The sequence below is a fragment of the Chiloscyllium plagiosum genome, unplaced genomic scaffold, assembly GCF_037043375.1.
Source record: "Chiloscyllium plagiosum isolate Xiang-an unplaced genomic scaffold, Cpla_swu_hap1 HiC_scaffold_10, whole genome shotgun sequence".
Lineage (NCBI taxonomy): Eukaryota > Metazoa > Chordata > Chondrichthyes > Orectolobiformes > Hemiscylliidae > Chiloscyllium > Chiloscyllium plagiosum.
In genome coordinates this window covers 105,970,297-105,991,787 of record NW_028270148.1, presented here as the reverse complement: position 1 = coordinate 105,991,787, position 21,491 = coordinate 105,970,297, and the positions used below count along the sequence as shown (strand labels likewise).

General features: G+C 41.9%; 1 protein-coding gene across 1 annotated transcript in view; it reads left to right on the top strand.

Moving 5' to 3' along the window:
- Nucleotides 1-19,653, top strand: part of LOC122553074 (beta-soluble NSF attachment protein) — a 40,918-nt gene extending 21,265 nt beyond the window's left edge. The window contains exons 6-11 of the mRNA XM_043696563.2: nt 5,756-5,811; nt 5,898-5,982; nt 11,719-11,823; nt 12,948-13,016; nt 13,523-13,573; nt 18,859-19,653. Coding sequence (XP_043552498.1) covers nt 5,756-5,811; nt 5,898-5,982; nt 11,719-11,823; nt 12,948-13,016; nt 13,523-13,573; nt 18,859-18,957 — 465 coding nt within the window. The 3' untranslated portion in view covers nt 18,958-19,653. The remainder of the gene's footprint in view (nt 1-5,755; nt 5,812-5,897; nt 5,983-11,718; nt 11,824-12,947; nt 13,017-13,522; nt 13,574-18,858) is intronic.
- Nucleotides 19,654-21,491: the final 1,838 nt, after the last annotated feature.

Below are 21,491 nucleotides of genomic sequence, written 5' to 3'. Positions count from 1 at the left end.
TTCTGAAAGACTTTTCTTTTAACTGGTTATGATACCCAGAGTCCAATGAATGTCAGTGTCACCTGAGATTGCCTGGGGATTAATAAAAAAAGGTATGTAGCAAAAAGGTTAATAGAAAGTTAATGAGTTTGTTCAGAACATGCAGAATTGGTGAGTCTGAAAGCAAGAGAGACAGTATGTAAATGGATCTGTTTTCTATTTAACATCTTAATTGGAAGCAATTCTGTGTGAATAGGACAGAGACTGTATGCAGTTGTAACTTCCAGTGAACTGGAGATGGGAAGAACAGGAAATGATGGATTGGAAAAGACCAATTGCTCCTGTTCCAGTTTACCAGAGCAAACCAGAACATTTTAAGGGATTGACAAAGAAATTTCTTGGGACTCTGTAGCATCAGCACTGATATGACTTGTATGAGAGTGATAATTGCTGGTGTTAACAACATCCAGAGATTTTGGATGATGAAATTTATTCAAGGGCTGAACTGACTTGAGTAGGAAAGATTTGGAGACAGTTTGGATACGGTTCACATTTATGTGGGAAGTAATGTGAAGGCTTGTAACTACTTAAGGTATATCTTTGACTATTTGAAGTGAAACTTACTTTTCAATTTGAAATATCCTTCTCTTGTTAAATACTGTTTGAATTATGTTGATTTTGATTGGTTTGTTGCAGTAAAAGTTTTACAAAGTGAAATATTTTATTTCAGTTGGTGTCGTGGGGATTCCTTCCTTTTTTTAATACCTCTGGGTTCAAAAAATATATGTTAGTAACTGATGCTTTATAAATCCTTAGTAGTTTCCTTTGAACATTATTTGTCAAAGTACTCTTGCCACTCTCTGCCCAGTAAAAGTTTTCAAAGCTCTCACAATTTCAATGACTAAGTTATTAATATTTTTGGATGTTGTCTCTTGAATAATAAAGTGGCCTTGATAGTTTTGAAGTCTATATTAGAAAATTATCTTTGTTTATAGCAGTTACATATTGCTAATGTTTGCAATAATTCAAAATTTGAAAACCAGAAACAATTGATCTATTCATTTGGATGACTAATTGCATTGTTGCGTTTTATGAAAAGTTTGACAAAATAAACAAATAATGGTGAGGTGCTGCATTTTTTTTTGGAAAGGCAAATTAGGACAGGACTTATACACCTTTTAATGATAAGGTCCTGGGAGTGTTGCCGAACAAAGGGACCTTTTGAGTGCAGGTTCATAGTTCCTTCAAAATGAAGGAATACTGTGTTCAATTCTGGTCTTTCTGCTATACAAAAAATGTTGTAAAACTTGAAAGGATTCAGAAAAGATTTACAAGGATGTTGCCAGAATTGGAGGGTTTGAGTTATAGAGAGAAGCTGAATAGGCTCGGGCTGTTTTCTCTGGAGCGTTGGAGGCTGAGGGGTGACCTTAGAGGATTATAAAATCATCAGGTTAAATAGTCAAGATATTTTCCCTGAGGTCGGGGAGTCCAGAACTAGAGGACATAGGTTTAAGGTGAAAGGGGAAAGATTTTAAAAGGGACCTAACTAACTCTTTCACGCGTGCATAGACGATCTCACAGGCAGAACCCTTCTCACCACCAGCCAAGCCATGTCTTGGTGCTTGTTGGAAAGTTTTGGCGATGAGGCATTCTGCCAAATGACTTTGACAGTCTGCTTAGGGAACCACTTGATAGGATCTGCCCTCTCCTTTTCCCGAAGGGTCTCAAGGACACTACGTGCTGACCACTTCTTGATGGACTTATGGTCAAAGGTGTTTTTCTTCATAAATTTCTCCACGAAGGACAGGTGATATGGAACGGTCCAACTACTTGGAGTGTTCCGCGGCAGCGAGGCCAGGCCCATCCTTCGCAACACCGGGGACAGGTAGAACCTCAGTACATAGTGACACTTGGTGTTTGTGTACCGAGGGATCCATGTACAACTTGATGCAGCCACACACAAAGGTGGCCATCAGGGTGAGGGTGGCATTGGGTGTGTTTTTTTTCCCCCCATTGCCCAGATCTTTATACATCGAGTCCCTTCGGACTCGGTCCATCTTTGATCGCCACATGAAGTGGAAGATGGCCCGGGTGACTGCGGCGGCACAGGTTCTGGGAATAGGCCAGACCTGTGCCACATATAACACCAATGACAGTGCCTCACACCTGATGACCAGATTTTTAACCACGATGGAGAGCAACCGTTGCTTCCATCTGCCCAGTTTCTGCCTCACTTTCCTGATTTGGCGCACGCACCAGCGCCTCTGAACCAAATACCTTCAGGTGGTCAGACTTGACGGTGAAGGGGATGGAGGGTTGGCGGCCCAGTTCCCGAAGAGCATGACCTCACTCTTGCCTCGGTTTACCTTGGCCCCCGAGGCCCGTTCGAACTGGTCATATATGCATATGAGTCTGTACACGGACAGCGGATCCGAGCAGAAAACAGCAACGTCATCCATGTACAGGGAGGCCTTAACCTGTAGGCCCCAGCTGGCGGGAATAGTCACCCCTCAGGCTCGCATCCTTCCTGTCGGACTCGGCAAATGGCTCTATGCAGCACACAAAGCAGGAAGGAGAGAGAGGGCAGCCCTGCCTGACTCCAAATGTGACTGGGAAGCTGTCTGATACCCACCCATTGATTGAAACTGAAACTGCACTGACAATGTTGGTGTAGAGCAGTCTGATCCAATTGCAGATTCCCTCCCCAAGGCCCATTTTGGAGAGAACATCTCTCATATACGTATGCGATATCCTGTCAAAGGCTTTCTCCTGGTCCAGGCTGATGAGGCAGTTGTCCAACCCCCGGTCCTGCACGTAGGCGATTGTATCCCTGAGGAGTGCGAGACTCTCAGAAATCCTCCTGCCCGGTACAGCACAGGTTTGGTCAGGATGAATCCTCTGTGACATCCACCCCCATTGTCTGCAGCAGGAGCAGGTTCTGCATACTTTCCTGGAGTTGGGACAGTTCTCCCTACCTCTCTCTCGCCTCGTGAACACCTTTTGAGGATGAAGAACCTCTTGATGTTTCCTTTTACTGTTTCCCGCCAGTCTGCTGGAGACTCAGAGGGGCTTCACGGTTCTCCAACCTGTGTAGTCCCTCTTGAGCTCCTCAATGTTTCCTGGGGTCAACAGCTTGGTGTTCAGCTTCCACGTTCCCTTACCAGCCCACTGCTCATCCTGTAGGTGCCAGTCGGCCCGCAGGAGGTAGTGGTCAGAGAAGAACACCGGCTTGACGTCGGTGGATCTGACCGAGAGCCTTCAGGACGCAAACAGGTAATCTATCCTTGAGCGTATAGACCCGTCTGCCCGTGACCAGGTGTATCTATGCTGCGCTCCGTCTGCAAGGGTGCTGAAGACGTCATACAGCTTGGCATCTTTGACCATTTCCATCAGCAGTCTGGACATGGCATCCAGTTTACTATCTCTCCACCCCCCCCCCCCCCCCAGCTGCCGGATCGTTCATCTGCATCAATGATACTGGTCAATGATAAACTCAAGGATGTTGACAGTGGGGGATTAATTGATAATACTGTTGAATGCCAAGGGGTGGTAGTTAGTGTCTCTTATTGGTGATGGTTATTGTCTGGCATTTGTGTGTGCAAATGTTACTTGCCACCTGTTGGCCCAAGCCTGGATATTGTTCAGATTTTGTTGCATTTGAGCACAGACTGCTTCAGTATCTGAGGAGTTGTGAATGATGCTGAACACTGTGTGCAATCATCTGCAAATATCCCCACTCCTGACTTTGACAGAGGGAAGGTTCTTGATGAAGTAGCTGAAGATTGTTGGGCCTAAGACACTACCCTGAGGGACTCCTGCAGGGATGTCCTGGAGCTGAGTAGACTGACCCTCTACATTCGCAACCATCTTCCTTTGTGCCAGGTATGACTCTAACCAGTGGAGTGTCTGCCCCTGATACCCATTGATTCCAGTTTTGCCAGGTCTCCTTGATGCCATACTCTGTCAAATGCAGCCTTGGTGTCAAGGGCTGTCACTCTCACCTCCCCTCTGGAATTCAGCTCTTCTGTCCATGTTTTGAACGAAGACTGTAATGAGATCAGGAGTCGGGTGATCCTGGCGAAACCCAAACTGGGCATCACTGAGCAGGTTGCTGCTGAGCAGGTGCTGCTTGGTAGCACTATTGATGACACCTTCCATCACTTCACTGATGATCGAGAGTAGACTGATTGGGCGGTAATTGGCCGGGTAGGGTTTGTCCTGCTTCTTGTGTAAAGATATACCTGGGCAATTTTCCGCACTGTCGGGGTGGATGCCAGTGTTGTAACTGTACTGGAAGAGCTTGGCAAGGGGAACAGCAAGTTGGGAGGACACATCTTCAGTAATATTGCTGGAATCTTATCAGGGCCCATTGCCTTTGCAGAATCCAGTGCCTCCAGGCGTTTCTTGATATCACGTGGAGTGAATCGATTGGGTGGAGACTGGTATCTGTAATACTGGGGAACACTGGAGGAGCCCGAGATGGATCATGTAGTCGGAAGTTCTGACTGAAGATTGTTGTGCATGTATCAGCCTGATCTTTTGCATTGATGTGCTGGGCTCCTGCAACATTGAGGATGGTGGATATTTGTAGAGCCTCCTACTTCAATGACTTGTTAATTGTCCACCATCATTCATGACTAGCTGTGGAAGGATTGCAGAGCTTAGATCTGATCCATTGGTCGTGGGATCGTTTAGCTCTGTCTATCACTTGCTGTTTATGCTGTTTGGCACGCAAATAGTCCTGTTTGGAAGCTTCACCAGGTTGACACCTCATTTTCAGGTATGCCTGATGCTGCTGCTGGCATGCCCTCCTGCACTCTCCATTAAACCCGGGTTGATCCCCTGGCTTGGTGGTAATGGTTGATGGGGGGATATGCCAGGCCCATAGGGTTACAGATTGTGCTGGATAACAGCTGCTTCTGTTGATGGCCCACAGCGCCTCATGGATGCCCAGTCTTGAGCTGCTGAATTGGTTCGAAGTCTGTCCCATTTAGCACAGTGATAGTGCCATACAACAAGATGGAGGTTATTCTCAATGTGAAGGCAGGACTTTGTCTCCACAAGGACAGTGCGGTGGTCATTTACCGATATTGTCTTGGACAGATCCTTCTGCAGTCGGCAGAAGAGTAAGGATGAGGTCAATTATGTTTTTTCCCTCTTCTTGGTTCCTTCACCACCTGCCGCAGACCCAGTCTAGCCATTATGTCCTTTAGGACCTGACCAGCTTGATGAGTAATGCTGCTGCCGAGCCACCCTTAGTGGTAGACATTGAAATCCCCCACCCAGTGTACATTTTGCGCTGTTGCTGCCCTCAGTGCTTCCTCAATATGGATAACTGATTCATCAGCCGAAGGAGGATGTGGTAACCAGTTAGAGGTTTCCTTGCCCATGTTTAACCAGAAGCCGTGAGACTTCATGTGGAATGAGCTACCAGAGAAAGTGTGAAGGCCAATACAATTGCAACAGTTAAAAAGCACCTGACTGGATATATGAACAGGAAGGGTTTAGAGGGATATGGGCCATATGTTGGCAAATGGGATTAGATTAATTTATGATATCTGGTCAGCTTGCCGAGTTGGACTGAAGGGTATGTTTCCACGCTTTGTAACTCTGACTCTATAAATACTTTCTCCAATACAGTGCACCATCCTACCTGTGTACTGGGGGTTGGAGTAAGAACCTATTCATTGGGAAGATGGGGAGAACATGGTAAGGACCGCAAAGAGATGGAACTGTGGCTTTTAAACACTGTCACGTATTTGTTTTAATTTCTCAGGCAATTGCTCATTATGAACAAGCTGCGGATTACTATAAAGGAGAAGAGTCGAACAGGTATTTATCAGTGTTTAATGAACACGTACATCGTATTTCTAATAACGCTACTGGAAGCACTGCTAATTTGGTCATTCTTGTTTCAGTTCTGCTAATAAGTGTCTGCTGAAAGTAGCGGCCTATGCAGCCCAGCTGGAACAGTATCAGAAGGCAATAGAAATCTACGAGCAGGTCAGTTACAAAATGAGAATTGTTTTATTTATTTATTTATTTTTTCTTTCTTTTATATCTTTTTTCTTTTTTTTCTTTTTTCCCATTGTGTGTGTGTGTGTGTGTGTGTGTGAGAGACACAGTGAAAGACACAAGGTGCACAAATCTTTATTCAGTTTCCACCCACCCGAAAGAAAAGGAGCACCCAAGTGTCCAGTTGACAAGCTTCGCATCAAAGGCCAATGTTGTGCGATCAAACAGTGAAGGGGAGGGCAGGGATTAAATCAAAATAGAGTTGGAGGGGGAAATAATGCACTCCACATCCAGTGGCACCCACCTCTCCCTGAACGGCTCCAGGGTGTTGGTGGACACTGCGTGCTCCTTCTCCAGAGACACCCGGACTCTAACATAAAGGGACTTGTTTTATTCTACATTTGCCACACCTCTTGCTTCAATTATCTAATGCTAATCAGAACAAGGGTTAACACTGGGGTCGAATAAGTGGGGCCACTGTGGTTGTGGCTCTGGGACCCATCCCTGATCCCAATATATTCCGTAACATATCCCTCCACATTGTTTGAAAGGTGGAATGGGAAGAGTATTGTAGCCTTTTTTGACCTTTTAAACCTTTCACAACCCTGGATCACTTCTGTTCTGTTCAATCAGTGCTTTTACAGGAGGGTGGGTCAGCTCTACCTCTTCGAACATTTTCAGAGAGTCTCATCTTAGTCTTGGGGTTTTGTTTTGTTCAGCAAAGCAATTGGCAAAATCACTTCCAGATGCTGGGCTATCTCCCAATAACTTTAATTCCAGGGTCAAAATCATGGTCCGCAATCGCCTGACCTTGTCCTCAAGTTTAAAATATCAAGCAAATTACTTAAACAAGCAATTCTTACATTTAACCTGATATAGTTTATACTGATAAGAGTTATTTGATTGAAGGAGACAACAATAAAAGACAAGTCATATGGAAAAATTTCCTCATCACAATCCAAAATGCCTGGCTGTAACAGCTGCTCCTTATTTTTTTTAGGTGTTGGAGGTGATTTCCTCAAATTCCAGGAGCAAGCAATTACTGTTTTATAAGCTGTTGCATTGTTTCAGAACTTTGGAGGGAAAAAAAGTCAAAACAACAGCACTTTTAAAAGGGAGAGGAACAGACAAGGATAGTACATGGTCAGGTCAGTGTAGGAGAGAGAGGAAAAGAAACCCACACTGCTAACTGACGCAGCAGTGAACCTGCACAGTTGCTGCCTTTGCTGTTTGAATTTATGTATTGCTGGACATTGGAGTGCGTCTGGGAAAATTAACAAACAGTGAAATTCACAACTGATCTTGGAGGAATCTGTTAGGGAGAGGTCACAGCACAGAAACAGATAAGTGAATAGTACTGAGTGTGGCCTTGCTGTAAGTCTGCAGTAGTGAGTAGAGTGGGTTCTTTCTTGATTATGTTTTATTGAGATATGCCTCTTGATTAAACGTAAAAGTATAAGCCATAATAATTAAGTTAGCCTGGAGCAGTGTTTTGTAGAGGAATAAGACGGTGCCATTTTCTGGGTCCGCATATTGGAAGAAACAAAAATGGCCCTTAGCGGAGTGATATGTTCTTCTTGTTGGATGTGGGAGTTTAGGGAGAGTTAACATGTTACTGAGGATTATATCTGCAATAAATGCCGTTGGTTGCAAATCCTATCAGTTTGAATGGATTGGTTGGAAAGACAGTTAGAGGCAATGAGAAACTTAAAAGAGCAAGGGGGATGTGATGGATGGCAGTTATAAGAAGGGGGAAAAGTCACAGATACAGTCGCATAGATGGATTAACTTCAGGAAAAGTGAGAGAGGTATCTAGGTAGTGCAGGAATCTTCTGTGGCTATCCCCATTTCAAACAAGTATGCTGTTTTCGAAAATGTAAGGGTGATGGATTTTCAGGGGAGTGTAGAACGAACAGCCAGATTTTTGGTATCGATACTGGCTCTAATGCAATGAAGGGTATGTCAGGTTCAAAGAGATTGATTTTGTGTTAGGGGACACTCTAGTCCGAGGCACAGACAGACGTTTCAGTGGCCAGCAGCGAAAATCAGAATGGTGTGTTGCTTCCCTGGTGCCAGGATCAAGGATGTCTCGGAGAGGGTGCAGAATGTTCTCCAGGGGGAGAGGAGCCAGCAGGAGGTCATTGCACACATTGGAACCAACGACATCGGAAGGGAAAAGGATGAGATTCTGAAGTGAGAATATATAGAGTTAGGCAAGAATCTAAAAAGGAGGTCCTCGATGGTAGTAATATTTGGATTACTCCCAGTGCTACGAGCTAGTGAGGGTAGGAATAGGAGGATAGAGCAGATGAATACATGGCTGAGGAGCTGGTGTATGCGAGAAGGATTCACTTTTTTGGATCATTGGAATCTCTTCTGGGATAGAAGTGACCTGTACAAGAAGGACGGATTGCACCTGAATTGGAAAGGGACTAATATACGAGCAGGAAGATTTGCTAGAGCTGCTTGGGAGGAGTGGAGGGTGGGACCCAGCGAGATAGTGAGAAAAGAGATCAACCTGAGACTGGTACAGTTGAGAAAACAAGCGAGTCAAACAGTCAAGGCAGCAGGGACAAAGCAGAGTACAAGGTAGACTGATAAATTAAACTGCATTTATTTCACTGCAAGAGGCCTAACAGGGAAGGAAGATTAACTCAGGGCATGGTTCGGAACATGGGATATCATGGCAATTACAGAAACTGGGATATCATAGCAATTACAGCTCAGGGCTGGACCGGACTAGCAGCTTAATGTTCCAGGATACAAAAGATGCAGGAAGGACAAAGGGAGGCAAGAGAGGAGGGGGACTGGTGTTTTTGACAAAGGATAGCATTACAGCTGTGCTGAGGGAGGATATTCCTGGAAGTACATCCAGGGAAGCTATTTGGGTGGAACTGAGAAACAAGAAAGGGATGATTGTCTTATTGAGGTTGTATTATAGACCCTCTAATAGTCAGAGGCTAAATTGAAAAACAAATTTGTAAGGAGATCGCTGTTACCTGTCAGAATAATAGGGTGGTTATGGTATGGGATTTTAACTTTCCAAACATAGACTGGGACTGCTATAGTGTTAAGGGTTTAGATAGAAAGGAAGTTAAGTGTGTACAAGAAAATTTTCTGATTCAGTATGTGGATGTACCTAGTAGAGAAGGTGCAAAATTTGACCTGCTCTTGGGAAATAAGGCAGGGCAGGTGACTGAGGTGTCTGTCAGGGAGCACTTTGGGGCCAGCGACCATTATTCTATTTGTTTTAAAATAGTGATAGAAAAAGATAGACCAAATCTAAAAGATTAAGTTCTAAATTGGAGGAAGGCTAATTTTGACAATATTAGGCAAGAACTTTCAAAAGCTGATTTGGGGGCAGATGTTTGCAGGTAAAGGGACAGCTGGAAAATGGAAAGCCTTCAGAAATGAGATAACGAGAGTCCAAAGAAAGTATATTCCTGTTAGGATGACAGGAAAGTCTGGTAGGTGTTGGGAATGCTGGATGACTGGAGAAATTGAGGGTTCAGTTAAGAAAAAGAAGTAAGCATATGTCAGGTATAGACAGGATAGATTGACTGAATCCTTAAACTATAATGGCAGGAGGAGTATACTTTACAAGGGAAATCAGGAGGGCAAAAAGGACACATGAGATAGCTTTGGCAAATAAAGTTAAGAAGAATCCAACGTGTTTTTACAAATACATTAAGGACAAAAGGGTAAATAGGGAGAGATTGAGCTCCTCAAAGATCAGCAAGGCGGCCTTTGTGTGGAGCTGCAGGAGATGGGGGAGATAATAAACGAGTATTTTGCATCAGTGTTTATTGTGGAAAAGGACATGGAAGATGTAGAATGTAGGGAGATAGATGGTGACATCTTGAAAAATGCTCATATTACAGAGGAGGAAGTGCATAATAGTGGATAAACCCTCAGGACCTGATCAGGTGTGCTGTAGAATTCTGTGGGAAGCTAGAGAAGTGATTGCTGGGCCTCTTGCTGAGATATTTGTATCATCGATAGTCACATTGAGGTGCTGGAAGACTGGAGGTTGGCAAACGTGGTGCCACTGTTTAAGAAAGGTGATAAGGACAAGCCAGGGAACTGTAGACCAGTGAGCCTGACATTGGTGGTTGGCAAGTTGTTGGAGGGAATCCTGATGGACAGGATGTACATGTATTTGGAAAGGCAAGGACTGATTAGAGAGAGTCAACATGGCTTTGTGCGTGGGAAATCATGTCTCACAAACTTGACAGAGTTTTTTGAACAAGTAACAAAGACGATTGATGAGGGCAGAGCGACCTATATGGACTTTAGTAAGGCGTTCCCCGTGGGAGACTGGTGAGCAAGGTTCGATCTCGTGGAATACAGGGAGAACTTGCCATTTGCATACAGAACTGTCTTGAAAGTAGAAGACAGAAGGTGGTGGTGGAGGGTTGTTTTCAGACTGGAGTGCCACAAGGATCAGTGCTCTACTTTTCATCATTTATATAAATGATTTGGATATGAGCATAAGAGGTATAGTTAGTAAGTTTGCAGACGACACCAAATTTGTAGGTGTGGTGGGAAGTGAAGAAGGTTACCTCAGATTGCAACGGGATCTAGATCAGATAGGCCAATATGGGCTGAGGAGTGGTAGATAGAGTTTAATTTAGATAAATACCATGTGCTAAAATTTGGGAAAGCAAATCTTGGCAGGACTTATACACTTAATGGTAAGGTCTTAGGGAGTGTTGCTGAACAAAGAGACCCTGGAGTGCAGGTTCATAGCTCCTTGAAAGTGGAGTCGCAGGTAGATAGGATAGTGAAAGAGGTGTTTAGTATGCTTTCCTTTCTTGGTCAGAGTATTGAGTACAGGTGTTGGGAGGTCATGTTGTGGCTGGACAGGATATTGGTTAGGCCACTTTTGGAATATTGCGTGCAATTCTGGTCTCCTTGAAGGATGTTGTGAAACTTGAAAGGGTTCAGAAAAGACTTACAAGGATGATGCCAGGGTTGGAGAATTTGAGCTATTGGGAGAGATTGAATAGGCAGGGGCTGTTTTCCCTGGAGCATCGGAGGCTGAGGGGTGACCTTAGAGGTTTATAAAGTCATGAGGGGCATGGACAGGATAAATAGACAAAGTCTTTTTCCTGGGTCGGGGAGTCTGGAAGTAGAGGGCACATGTTTAGGGTGAGAAGGGAAAGATATATAAAAAAAGACCTAAGGGGTAACGTTTGCACGCAGAGGGTGGTATGTGTATGGAATGAGCTGCCAGAGGAAGTGGTGGAGACTACTACAATTGCAACATTTAAAAGGCATTTGGATGGGTATGTGAATAGGAGGGGTTTGGAGGGATATGGGTCAGGTGCTGGCAGGTGGGATTAGATTGGGTTGGGATATCTGGTCAGCATGGACGGGTTGGACTGAAGGGTCTGTTCTTGTGACTCTATGCTTCAAGTGCTTTAATATTGTACAACCAGTGCAGAACACTTTTTAATTTACTGACCATAGCACGGGAACAATAGTTTTCCTGTGCAGCTCCCTGGCAATGCTTCAAGCAATCAGAGTTGACTAGCTGAGCAGTGTTTTTCATGGAGTGTACATTGTTGTCCCCTTTTGAGATTTGGTATTCTTGCACCTGTCCTGATGGGCCCAGGACAAAAACATCAAGAACATCTCTCTCTCTCTCTCTCTCTCTTTTCTCAGCAAGAATCTGTTATGTTATGCCTAGTAAAGTGTATTAGAGTGCTTTTTATCCTTCAGGTTGGGACCAACACCATGGATAACCCACTGCTGAAATATAGTGCAAAGGAATATTTCTTCAAAGCCGCGTTGTGTCATTTTATTGTCGACGAGCTCAATGCTAAGGTGGGTGTGACTTCCTTCTTAGTCATTGTTAATAGGGCACAGTGGAAAATGGCTTAGAAGTGAACTCGTGCTGGTGTGTCCAAAACTTATTTCTGCAACTTGTAAGTGAAAATAGTTTGAACAGCATAAACCCAATTTCTCTGGGGCCATAGAATGCAATCTGCCTGAATAGCAACAAAATGGCTTGCTGGGCTTAATGGCGGTATCTCCCTAGTGTAAGAAATTGTGTAATTCTGAAATTAAAAGTATTTTTGTGTCCTTTTTTTTTTGTTTTAGCATGCTGCTTTTCTCTCTGTCTCTCTCTGAGGTCTCTTCAATCTGATTTGTTGAGGATCCACCCTGTTTCTTCCCCTTCTCACCAACTCCACAGATTCCCTGTAGAGGGCGCTGAATTCAGATGCCGGACATGTGGAAGTTTCCACTGATGAGTCTGTCCCAGCGACTGCAAGGGAAGTGAATGGAAAAGCCCATTCCTTCTACGCTTATTCCAGAATTTGAGCCAGTATAGTGTTTGTTCCTATGTCTTTGTAAGGGCACGTAATTTATAGAAGTGTAATCAGGTTGGAGGTGCTGGTACCTATGATGGAGATGGAGATATCTTATATTTCAAGTGTTTCTTAGAGTGTGCGAATTATTCAAGATACTGCCAATCTTAGTTAGTTGACTCACCTTCCTAGTTTTAAATTTAATCTAGGAGAAAGTGAGGACTGTAGATACTGGAGATCAGAGTCGCAGTGTGGTGCTAGAAACACACAGCAGGTCAGGCATTCCTGAGGAGGGGCTTATGTCCAAAGCATTGACTCTCCTGGTCCTCGGATGCTAACTAAGATTAACAATTAACACTTCCTGCTGTATATGCATGCCACCCATAATCCAACCAATCAGCACCATCTTCTTGTGCTGTATAAGTTGTTCCTTTTCTAGATCTGATTTCTTGCTTCCCAGTCCTGACATGTGCAAGATGGAAAGCTTCAACATTGTGTCATTTAAAAAAAAAATATCATCTACCAAGCAATTATAAGTATCATCACAATAAACAAACTTGTGTAGAAATAAGTGAATCTTTATGCCTACATTTTATCTTAGCAAGTATGTAATGAAATTAAATGTTTGTTTCATCACAGCTTGCTCTGGAGAAGTATGAAGAAATGTTTCCAGCATTTTCCGATTCACGAGAATGCAAACTTTTAAAGGTATTGCTTGAGAATAATTGCACTGATGGTCTGTCAAAGAAAGAGTTTGCGGAACACCTTCAATCTTTATACACATTACAGCACGCATACTACCATTCCCATACTTCAATCTCCATATGTCTCACATTACCTCTGTGCACAACCTTTCATACGCATTACCTGATCTTTACCCAAAGCCACTGACAGAGTGTGAACTACTAGCTTTGGCAGTCTGAAAGTCTTGTTTATCATTACATTCTCTGCATATCTGTGATCCACACATGCTGACTAAATGATGAAAGCTCAACTAACTTAACCTCTTCTTAAAAGCTGATCTTTCAAGCCCCTTTTTCCCCTTAGATACCAGAACTGCCCCAGATATCCCCCCCAATCCTTTGACGTAACTTTCCCTCCAACTCTTCATTGTCACTTCATTGATCAGGGCTGGTGTAACAGCATGTGGATGCCAGGCGGATTCTGGACATACATTTACAATAATATTGACTGTTCTTTTTCTTTGTGAATAGAAATTGCTTGAAGCTCATGAGGAACAAAATGGTGAAGCTTATACTGAAGCAGTAAGTACTGATACGTTGTGAAAAGTGCACACATCAATTCACCTATTTGAGATTCTTAATAGAAAAATAATATTAGTTCCATATATATATATAGATGTCAATCCATGGTGGTGGGAGTTCAGATTTATTAGTTGTTTGTTTCATTTGTTGAAAGAGCTTTGGAATTGCTGGTCTAATGCAAAATATACAATGGTGCCTATAATTCATTTCCATTGGGGTACCATTTGGCTGCTATATTGGTTCAACTCTTCCATTGAGAAACATGGACTCCTCTTAACAGGACATGGTTGATGATACCATCCTTGGGGCACTGTTACTGGACTAGTAATCCAGAAGCCTGGATTAATGCTAAACCCACCATGCCAACTGGGGGAATTTAAATTCAGTTACTTTATCAACAGAGGCTAGCATTTCCTATCATAATGGAACCCACCAGATTGTCGTAAAAACATTTGAATTGTTGTGATCTTTAGATATCCCTGCCTGGTCTGGCCTGCATTTGACTTCAAGCCCACAATACATTGAGTCTCAGCTGCCCTCTGAAATAGCCCTGCAAACTAATCAGTTGCATTAAGCCTTCGTGTATGCCTGGAGGTCTCTCAATGTTGCTCAGTTGCAGCAAGACTCTGCAGCTACCACACTGTAGGCTCTGTATCTGAATGCACACAGCATTTGTAGCAAAGTAAACAAATTGGTAGCACCCATTGCATTAAGTGATTATGATCTGATAGCCATGTGGCCGCATAATCATAAGAATTGGGTTTCTGAATCTTGAGGGATATATAACATTCAAGCAAAAATAGCAAGTTAGGTAGGGGTGGAGAGGTTGCACTGTTAATAAAGGACATCACTGTTGCAGTAACTATCCCTAAAGGTAGCAGGGCAGATAAAGTTGGTAAGAAGACATACAGGATATTTGCCATTATTAGCTGAGGCATAGAATACAAGAGTAAGGAACAGTATAAAATACTGATTTGGCCACATATGGAGTATTTCATGAAGTTTTGGTCACCATCTTTTATAGGAAGGGTGTGATTGTACTTTAGAGAGGGTGCAGAGGAGATTTACCAGGATGCTGTCTGGGCTGGAGGGGTTGAGCTATCTGAAAAGTTTGGATAGGCTCAGGTTGCTTTACTTGGAGCAGTGAAGGTTGATGTAGGAGCTGATGGAGGCCTCAAGGACAATGGGCCATCAGCTGGAAAATGGGATGAGTGTAGGCAGACCTCAGTTGACTAGCATGGACATGATGGATCGAATGGCCTCCTTTTGTATTGTAAATGCCTGAGTCAATGAGTTAGAGATGACATTGGTTCATGAGATCGGTGGAGATCAGGAATAGTAGGGGAGCAAAGTCGCTAGTAGGGATGGGATAGAGGCCACCTATCAATAGCCACAGGATGGGACAAAGTATAAAGGAGGAGATATTGCATGCTTATGATAAAGAGAAGGCAATAAGAGTGGGCGATTTTAATCTATAAATAAAATGGAAAAATCAGGTTGGCAATGGGAGCCTGAATGAGTTCGTCAAATGCTTTTGAGAGTTTCTTCAGTAGCTTTGGGCGGCACAGTGGTTAGCACTGCTGCCTCACAGCGCCAGAGACCCGGGTTCAGTTCCCGCCTCAGGCGACTGACTGTGTGGAGTTTGCACATTCTCCCCTTGTCTGCGTGGGTTTCCTCCCACAGTCACAAAGAATTGCAGGTCAGGTGATTTGGCCATGCTAAATTGCCCATAGTGTTAGGTGAAGGGGTAAATGTAGTGGTATGGGTGGGTTGCTCTTCGGTGGGGCGGTGTGGACTTGTTGGGCTGAAGGGCCTGTTTCCACACTGTAAGTAATCTAATCTAATCACACTTTTGAACCAAGCAGAGAACAGGTTATAATTGACTTATACTGTGTAATAGAAACATAGAATATAGAGTGCATGAATAGGCCATTCAGCCCATACCTCCTTTCAATATGTTCATGACTGATTATACAGCATCCCATTCCCACTTTCTCTCTGCATTCCTTGATCCCTTTAGCTGCATGGGCCATGTACAGCTTCCTCTTGAATATATCTCATGAACTGGATCCAACAGCTTCCTGTGGGCAATGTGACAGAATAATTAGTGTTCTCAGAGTAAAGACAGCTCTAGGTAGCAGTGACCGTAATATAATTGAATTTTACATCCAGTTTGAAAGGGACAGTTTGTCCGAGATTAGGATGTTCACCTTTTAAGTAAGAGCAATTACATGAGGTTGTAAGCTGAGCTGGCTGAAGTGAACTCTGAACCAGGCTGGGGATGGATCAATGGAGAAGCATTAGCAAATTATTTATGGGGATATTTCAGAATACTTAGGATTATGTATATTTCCACTGTAAAGAGAAAGGTCTAAGGGGAGCACTCACTGTCTGTGGCTAACGAAGCAAGTTAAGGAAAGCATCAAACTTGAGGAGAAAAGCATTTAATTGCACAAAGCAGAGTAGTAGGGCAGAGAGTTGGACAGACTATAAAGAACATGTCTGAGACTGACTAAAAGTTGAGTATGAGAGGAAGTAGTCAGAAATGTAAAAACAAACAGGAAATGTTTCTATGGGAATTTAAAAAAGAAAGAGGAGGTAAAGTGAGTGTTGATCCTCTCAAGAGTGAGAATAGGGAGTTAATTGTAAATAATGAGGAAATGGCAAATGGAATAAACCAATGTTTTGCTTCTGCCTTCACTATAGAGGTTACAATAACCATTCTGGTATAAGCAGTAAATCATGAAGTGGATTGGGAACGTGGTGAAATTACATTCGCCTAGGCAAGTGATACTAAGCAAACTGATGGAAGCTGATAAGTGGGTCCAGATGATCTTCATCTTGGAGAAGTAGATGCATTGGTATTTTCCAAAATCTGTAAAGGTTTCATCAGGTTTTCAAGTCGCATGAAAGAAGGGAGATTTTCAACAGAACTATAGGCCAGTTAGTTTGATGTATGTGGGACAGAATTGAACATTAAGGAGATACTTATAAAAACTTCAGTTAATTGAGAAGAGTCAACGTGGTTTTGGTTAAACAGGATTTCTCCTTCACAATTTGTTGGAGTTGTTTGAAGCACTGGATAAAGGGGAACCTGTAGATTTGCAGTGTTGGGATTTCTAGAAGGCATTTGACAGGGCACCACACGAAAAGTTATTATACAAAGCAGCAGCCCATGGGATTTGAGGGAGAGGGGTTGGACGGTGGTAATATATTAACGTAGATAGAAGATTGGCTAGCTGTCAGAAAATGTGGGAAGATTTGTAATTGTTTACTTTCACAGGAAGAATAAAAAAGCAATATCATTTAAGGGAATTATTTTAATGGTTGCAGCTTGTAGAGTAGTGAGGTGTAGAGTGCTCTAGGTATTCAAGTGCATTAATCTCTAAAGGTTAGAATGCAGTACAGCAAGTAATAGAAAAGGCTAATGGGATGCTGTCCTTTTATTATATGAGGAATTTAACAAAAAAGTTAGAATGTCCGATTTCAGTTCAGGCTTTGAGATCACATCTAGAGTAGTATGAGTAGTTTTGGTCTCCTTTGTTTAAGAAAGAAGTCAATGTATTGATGACAGTTCTGAGGAGGTTTACCACATTGATACCTATAATGAGTGGCTTATCTTATGAGGATATGTAGGACAGACTGGGTCGTTTCCATCCCAGTATAAAAGAATGTGAGTGACTTAATTGAAGTATTTAAGATCCTGAACAAGGTGGATGAGGATTGGATGTTTCCTCATGTGGATGTATCCAGGACTAGGAGGCACTGTTTAAAGATTAGGGATCACTCTTTTAGAACAGAGACGAGCAGAATTTTTTTTTCTGAAGGTTGTGAAACTTTGGAATTCTCTGCTTGAAAGGGCAGTGGAGGTGTGGCTGAATATTTTTCAGGCAGACATTCGAATCTGAGGAAAGGTCACCAGACCTAAAATGTTGACTTTGATTTCTCATCATAGATGTCAGACCTGATGAGCTTGTCCAGCAACTTCTGTTTTGTTTCTGATTTACAGCATCCATTTGGGTTTTTATTGGATTTTTGTTCGGCCGTGTCATCGGTTACCAAGAGTAGATGGGAATGTGGAATTCAAAACACAGATCAGTCTTTATCACCTTGAATGGTCGAGTAGACTTACTGGGCTGAATGATCTGCCCTTGCTCCTAACTCGTACATATTGTTCTGCCTGATCAGGAACCTGCCTGTTCTCCCTGCCTGCCATAAGGTTTACAGATGAGAACAAACCTGTTTGGCCTTGTATGACATAACTTCCATGGCCATCAAGTCCTGAGGTGAGACTTGAACCTGAAGCTTCTGACCCAGAGGTAAAGATGTTACCCACTGTGCCACAATAGCCTCTGCTAGCATGTCTTTGTAGAAAAGTCAAATATAGGAGTTAAATCTGATGGTACCCAGCCAATATAGATCTGGGCATCAGAAACACCCTGACCAAGTTAATGCTGCAAAGTTGTCCTGGGCCTTGTACCAAAATTGGGAGAGCCATCCCATAAACCAGTCAAGAGACAGCCAGGTATGTCCACACTCAATGAATCGTGTTGTGCAGCCACGCCCATATACCATCCCTTCATCACCAGCCCTCAGTGTGCCTTGTCCCAGCGGATTGGAAGGCATGGTGATCACCACTAGGGAGGTGATAGCCTGGTGCTTAGACTATTCACAATGGGAACCCAGGTTTAGATCATGCCGTGGCAGATGGTAGAATTTGAGTTTGGAAATCTCCAGTTAAGAATCTAATGATGACCGTGAAACTGTTGTCGATTGTCAGAAAACCCAACTGGTTCACCAATGTGCTTTTTTAAGGGGAGGAAACTGCCATCCTTACCTGGCCCTAAAGAAGGGTTACACCCAAAATGTCGATTTCTCCTCCACCACCTGATGCTGCCTGGCTTGCTGTTTTCTTCCAGCTTCCTGCTTGTCTATCCTTACCTGGTCTGGCCTATATGTGACTCCATACCCACAGCAATGTGGTTGACTCTTAACTACCCTCTGGGCAATTAATGCTGCAATACCCCACACCCCATGAATGAATAAACAAAAATATTGGGAACACTTAGTATTGGCTCTGGACTGCAAAACATTTACTGCATCAGGACCAGAATGGACAACTGATGACCATCGACTACTTTCCCTTAGTTGGCTAGAGGTGCTGATCTAAAGGATATTAATAGCTCAGTTGGTAGCTACCTAGAACACTTCTAGGTGTTTTTATTTAATGTGTGTATTAAACATTCCTATCAATTTGAATTGGCTTTATTTCTGTCTGTCTGTAGGTGAAGGAATTTGATTCTATATCACGACTAGACCAGTGGTTGACAACAATGTTACTGCGCATCAAAAAGTCCATTCACGGAGAAGGGGACCTCAAGTGAATTAGCTTTGCATACACTTGAGGCATTTTGCCAATTGTGACATGCTATTGTGTGTGTGCTGGGTTGTGACAAACATGGATATACCTGTTTCAATGTTAATAATTCAGTTTTGTTTCCTTTGTTTAATATGCCTGATTAATGTTTAATTTTAAATATATTGTTTTCTCCATTCTGCTGATTAATGCCCAATTTGGGAACTGATCCCAGCCAAAAGCATTGCAGCACTATAAAGGGCATGGTTAAGACACATCAACATTTTTGCCTGAGAACTACTCTAAGTGCTAGTAAAATTTCCTCTTTCGTGCTTGTGAAAAATCTATTGGGTGGTGACTAAATGTTCTAGAAAAGGATTATGAAGAAATTTAGGCTGGAGTACAATTTCTGAAATTTTTATACTCTGCACAATCCTAAAGTACATGGCATTAGTTCACCAAATAGCACATACCTTTTTTTTTAAAAAGTGTTGGATTCCATAGGATACAAAATGTTCCATCTGGAGAACTTAATCTGCACTTGTTCTTCTGTATTTAGCAGCTGATAAGTCACTTTTGTTGCTTTGATTTTTAATTTTACACATTGCCAGGATTCATAGATAATTAAAACAATACAAAGGAAAAGATCAATATATCCTTTTCATTTTGTATTTTAGAAAATGCTTTTCATCAGTCATACCAATTAGAGTAATGAATTTAATGGTTGTAAACTAGTGGCCTTTTAGAATGGTTTAGGAACGTATTAAAACAGTTATGCTAAATTGTAAATACTCACCTTATGATTGAAGTAGATTTTTAAAATTGGCATTCTTTTAACCATTTATTCTACTCTTGTGTATTTCATTTTAATCTTAAAATTTTCATGGACGAAATGGAAAAGACTTGCATCACATTAGTTACATAATATGGTGGCAGCCACCAATTATTTCTGTTTACAATGTGCAGCTGAAAATGTGGAACCTTTTTCCAATTCGCAAAATATCTAAATGGGTTGTAACTACACAAATTACTCTACATAATGTTTTATATAAAAGAAAGCTTGGTTTTGTAAATCTAGAATTGAATATTTTGTGAAAGGTTTCCACAACTTTTTTCCACATTTGAGTGTGTACGTGCATGTGTGTTCATGTATTTGTAACAACCTAAAGTGTATCTTTGTCTCATAGTGTGCTGCTTTTTGTTGTACATAGTGCAAGTCCAATTGAGCCAGTGTTAGCCTGGGCACATATTCAGTTGTGAACTCTTTTGTTGGAAGCAACTTTGCAAAACGTCCTAGAACAACGGCTTGATGTGGTCTTTGTGTGAAACATCTAGCTATATTATGGAAAAACACTAACTATGATTCTAGGATCTTATTATTCCACTGCAAAAATTCACGTAAGTTGATTCCTCAGATCAAATATTATCACTGACATATGAATTTCATTTGAGCAGTATTATTCTTTAATGCTTTAAAGACTGTAAATGGCAGTCTACCAGTGATAAGTAGCGATAATAATCTCATGGAAGAGCAACGATAGGACCTCAGGGCATGGAGGAAGAAGGCGATACATACAAATCCATTCAGTGTCCTACTCCTTAAGCTAGATTTCACAAATAAATATTCTGTTCCTGTATGCAATCTTCAAAAGCTGAGCACTTTATATGTGAGCATGTGGATGTTTTGTAAAATATCCTGAAGAAGCTGGTGAATGAGCTGTATCCTAAGGTTGTGATATACACATCTTCAAAGACATGACTACATTTAATGTGTTTGTTAGCCATGATTGTGACAGTATCATTAAACTTGACCTTGAACAAAAACCTTTAAACCATTCCTCTGTTTTAGGGCTTCAAACTTGGTTCTTCAGTGAAAACACAATGATACATCTTGCATGAATAAGTGTTTTGTGTTTCAAAATGTTTAGTTGTGTAAAATGCAAATATTGTGTACTGACAAATGGACTCAGTCCAGATATTGGTATGTTTTTCAGCTATAACAATTTCTGTATATTCAGTATCTGCAGAATGGAAATTCCAGGTCAGTCCAGCAGCAAGAGCTTCTAATGCCAATGAGGACTTATTTGTCCTCTTTGTTCATTAGTGCATATCAACATCTGTTTAGTTATCATGTTTAGTGATTGTTGTTATTTTGTCTCTATATTTTGTAAATTGATTTTTTAAAAAAAGAACTAAATCCTCAACTACTTAACGTAAAGAATATATATTGAATTAAAGTTATTTATTTTTTGACTAAAAGAACAGAAACTAAAAGCTCTTTTTCTTTGATTCATATAATTTGTACGGGCAGGTCATTTTGGATTGTGCAACAGCAAAACCAGGAGTTAAAATGATGCTGTGAAAAAATAACTTCTCGTATCAAACACAATTCTGAGATCACCATTTCAATTTGTGGAAAAGACTCAATTTAGCAAGTGTGATAAATTTCATTGAAAGCAATTCCTCATTTAGAACAAATGTAGATTAAAAATTCCTTTTATGGCAGGCATTTCACATTCTCTTAGTAATGGATTTGTTTTTAAAAAATAACTTCTATTGCAA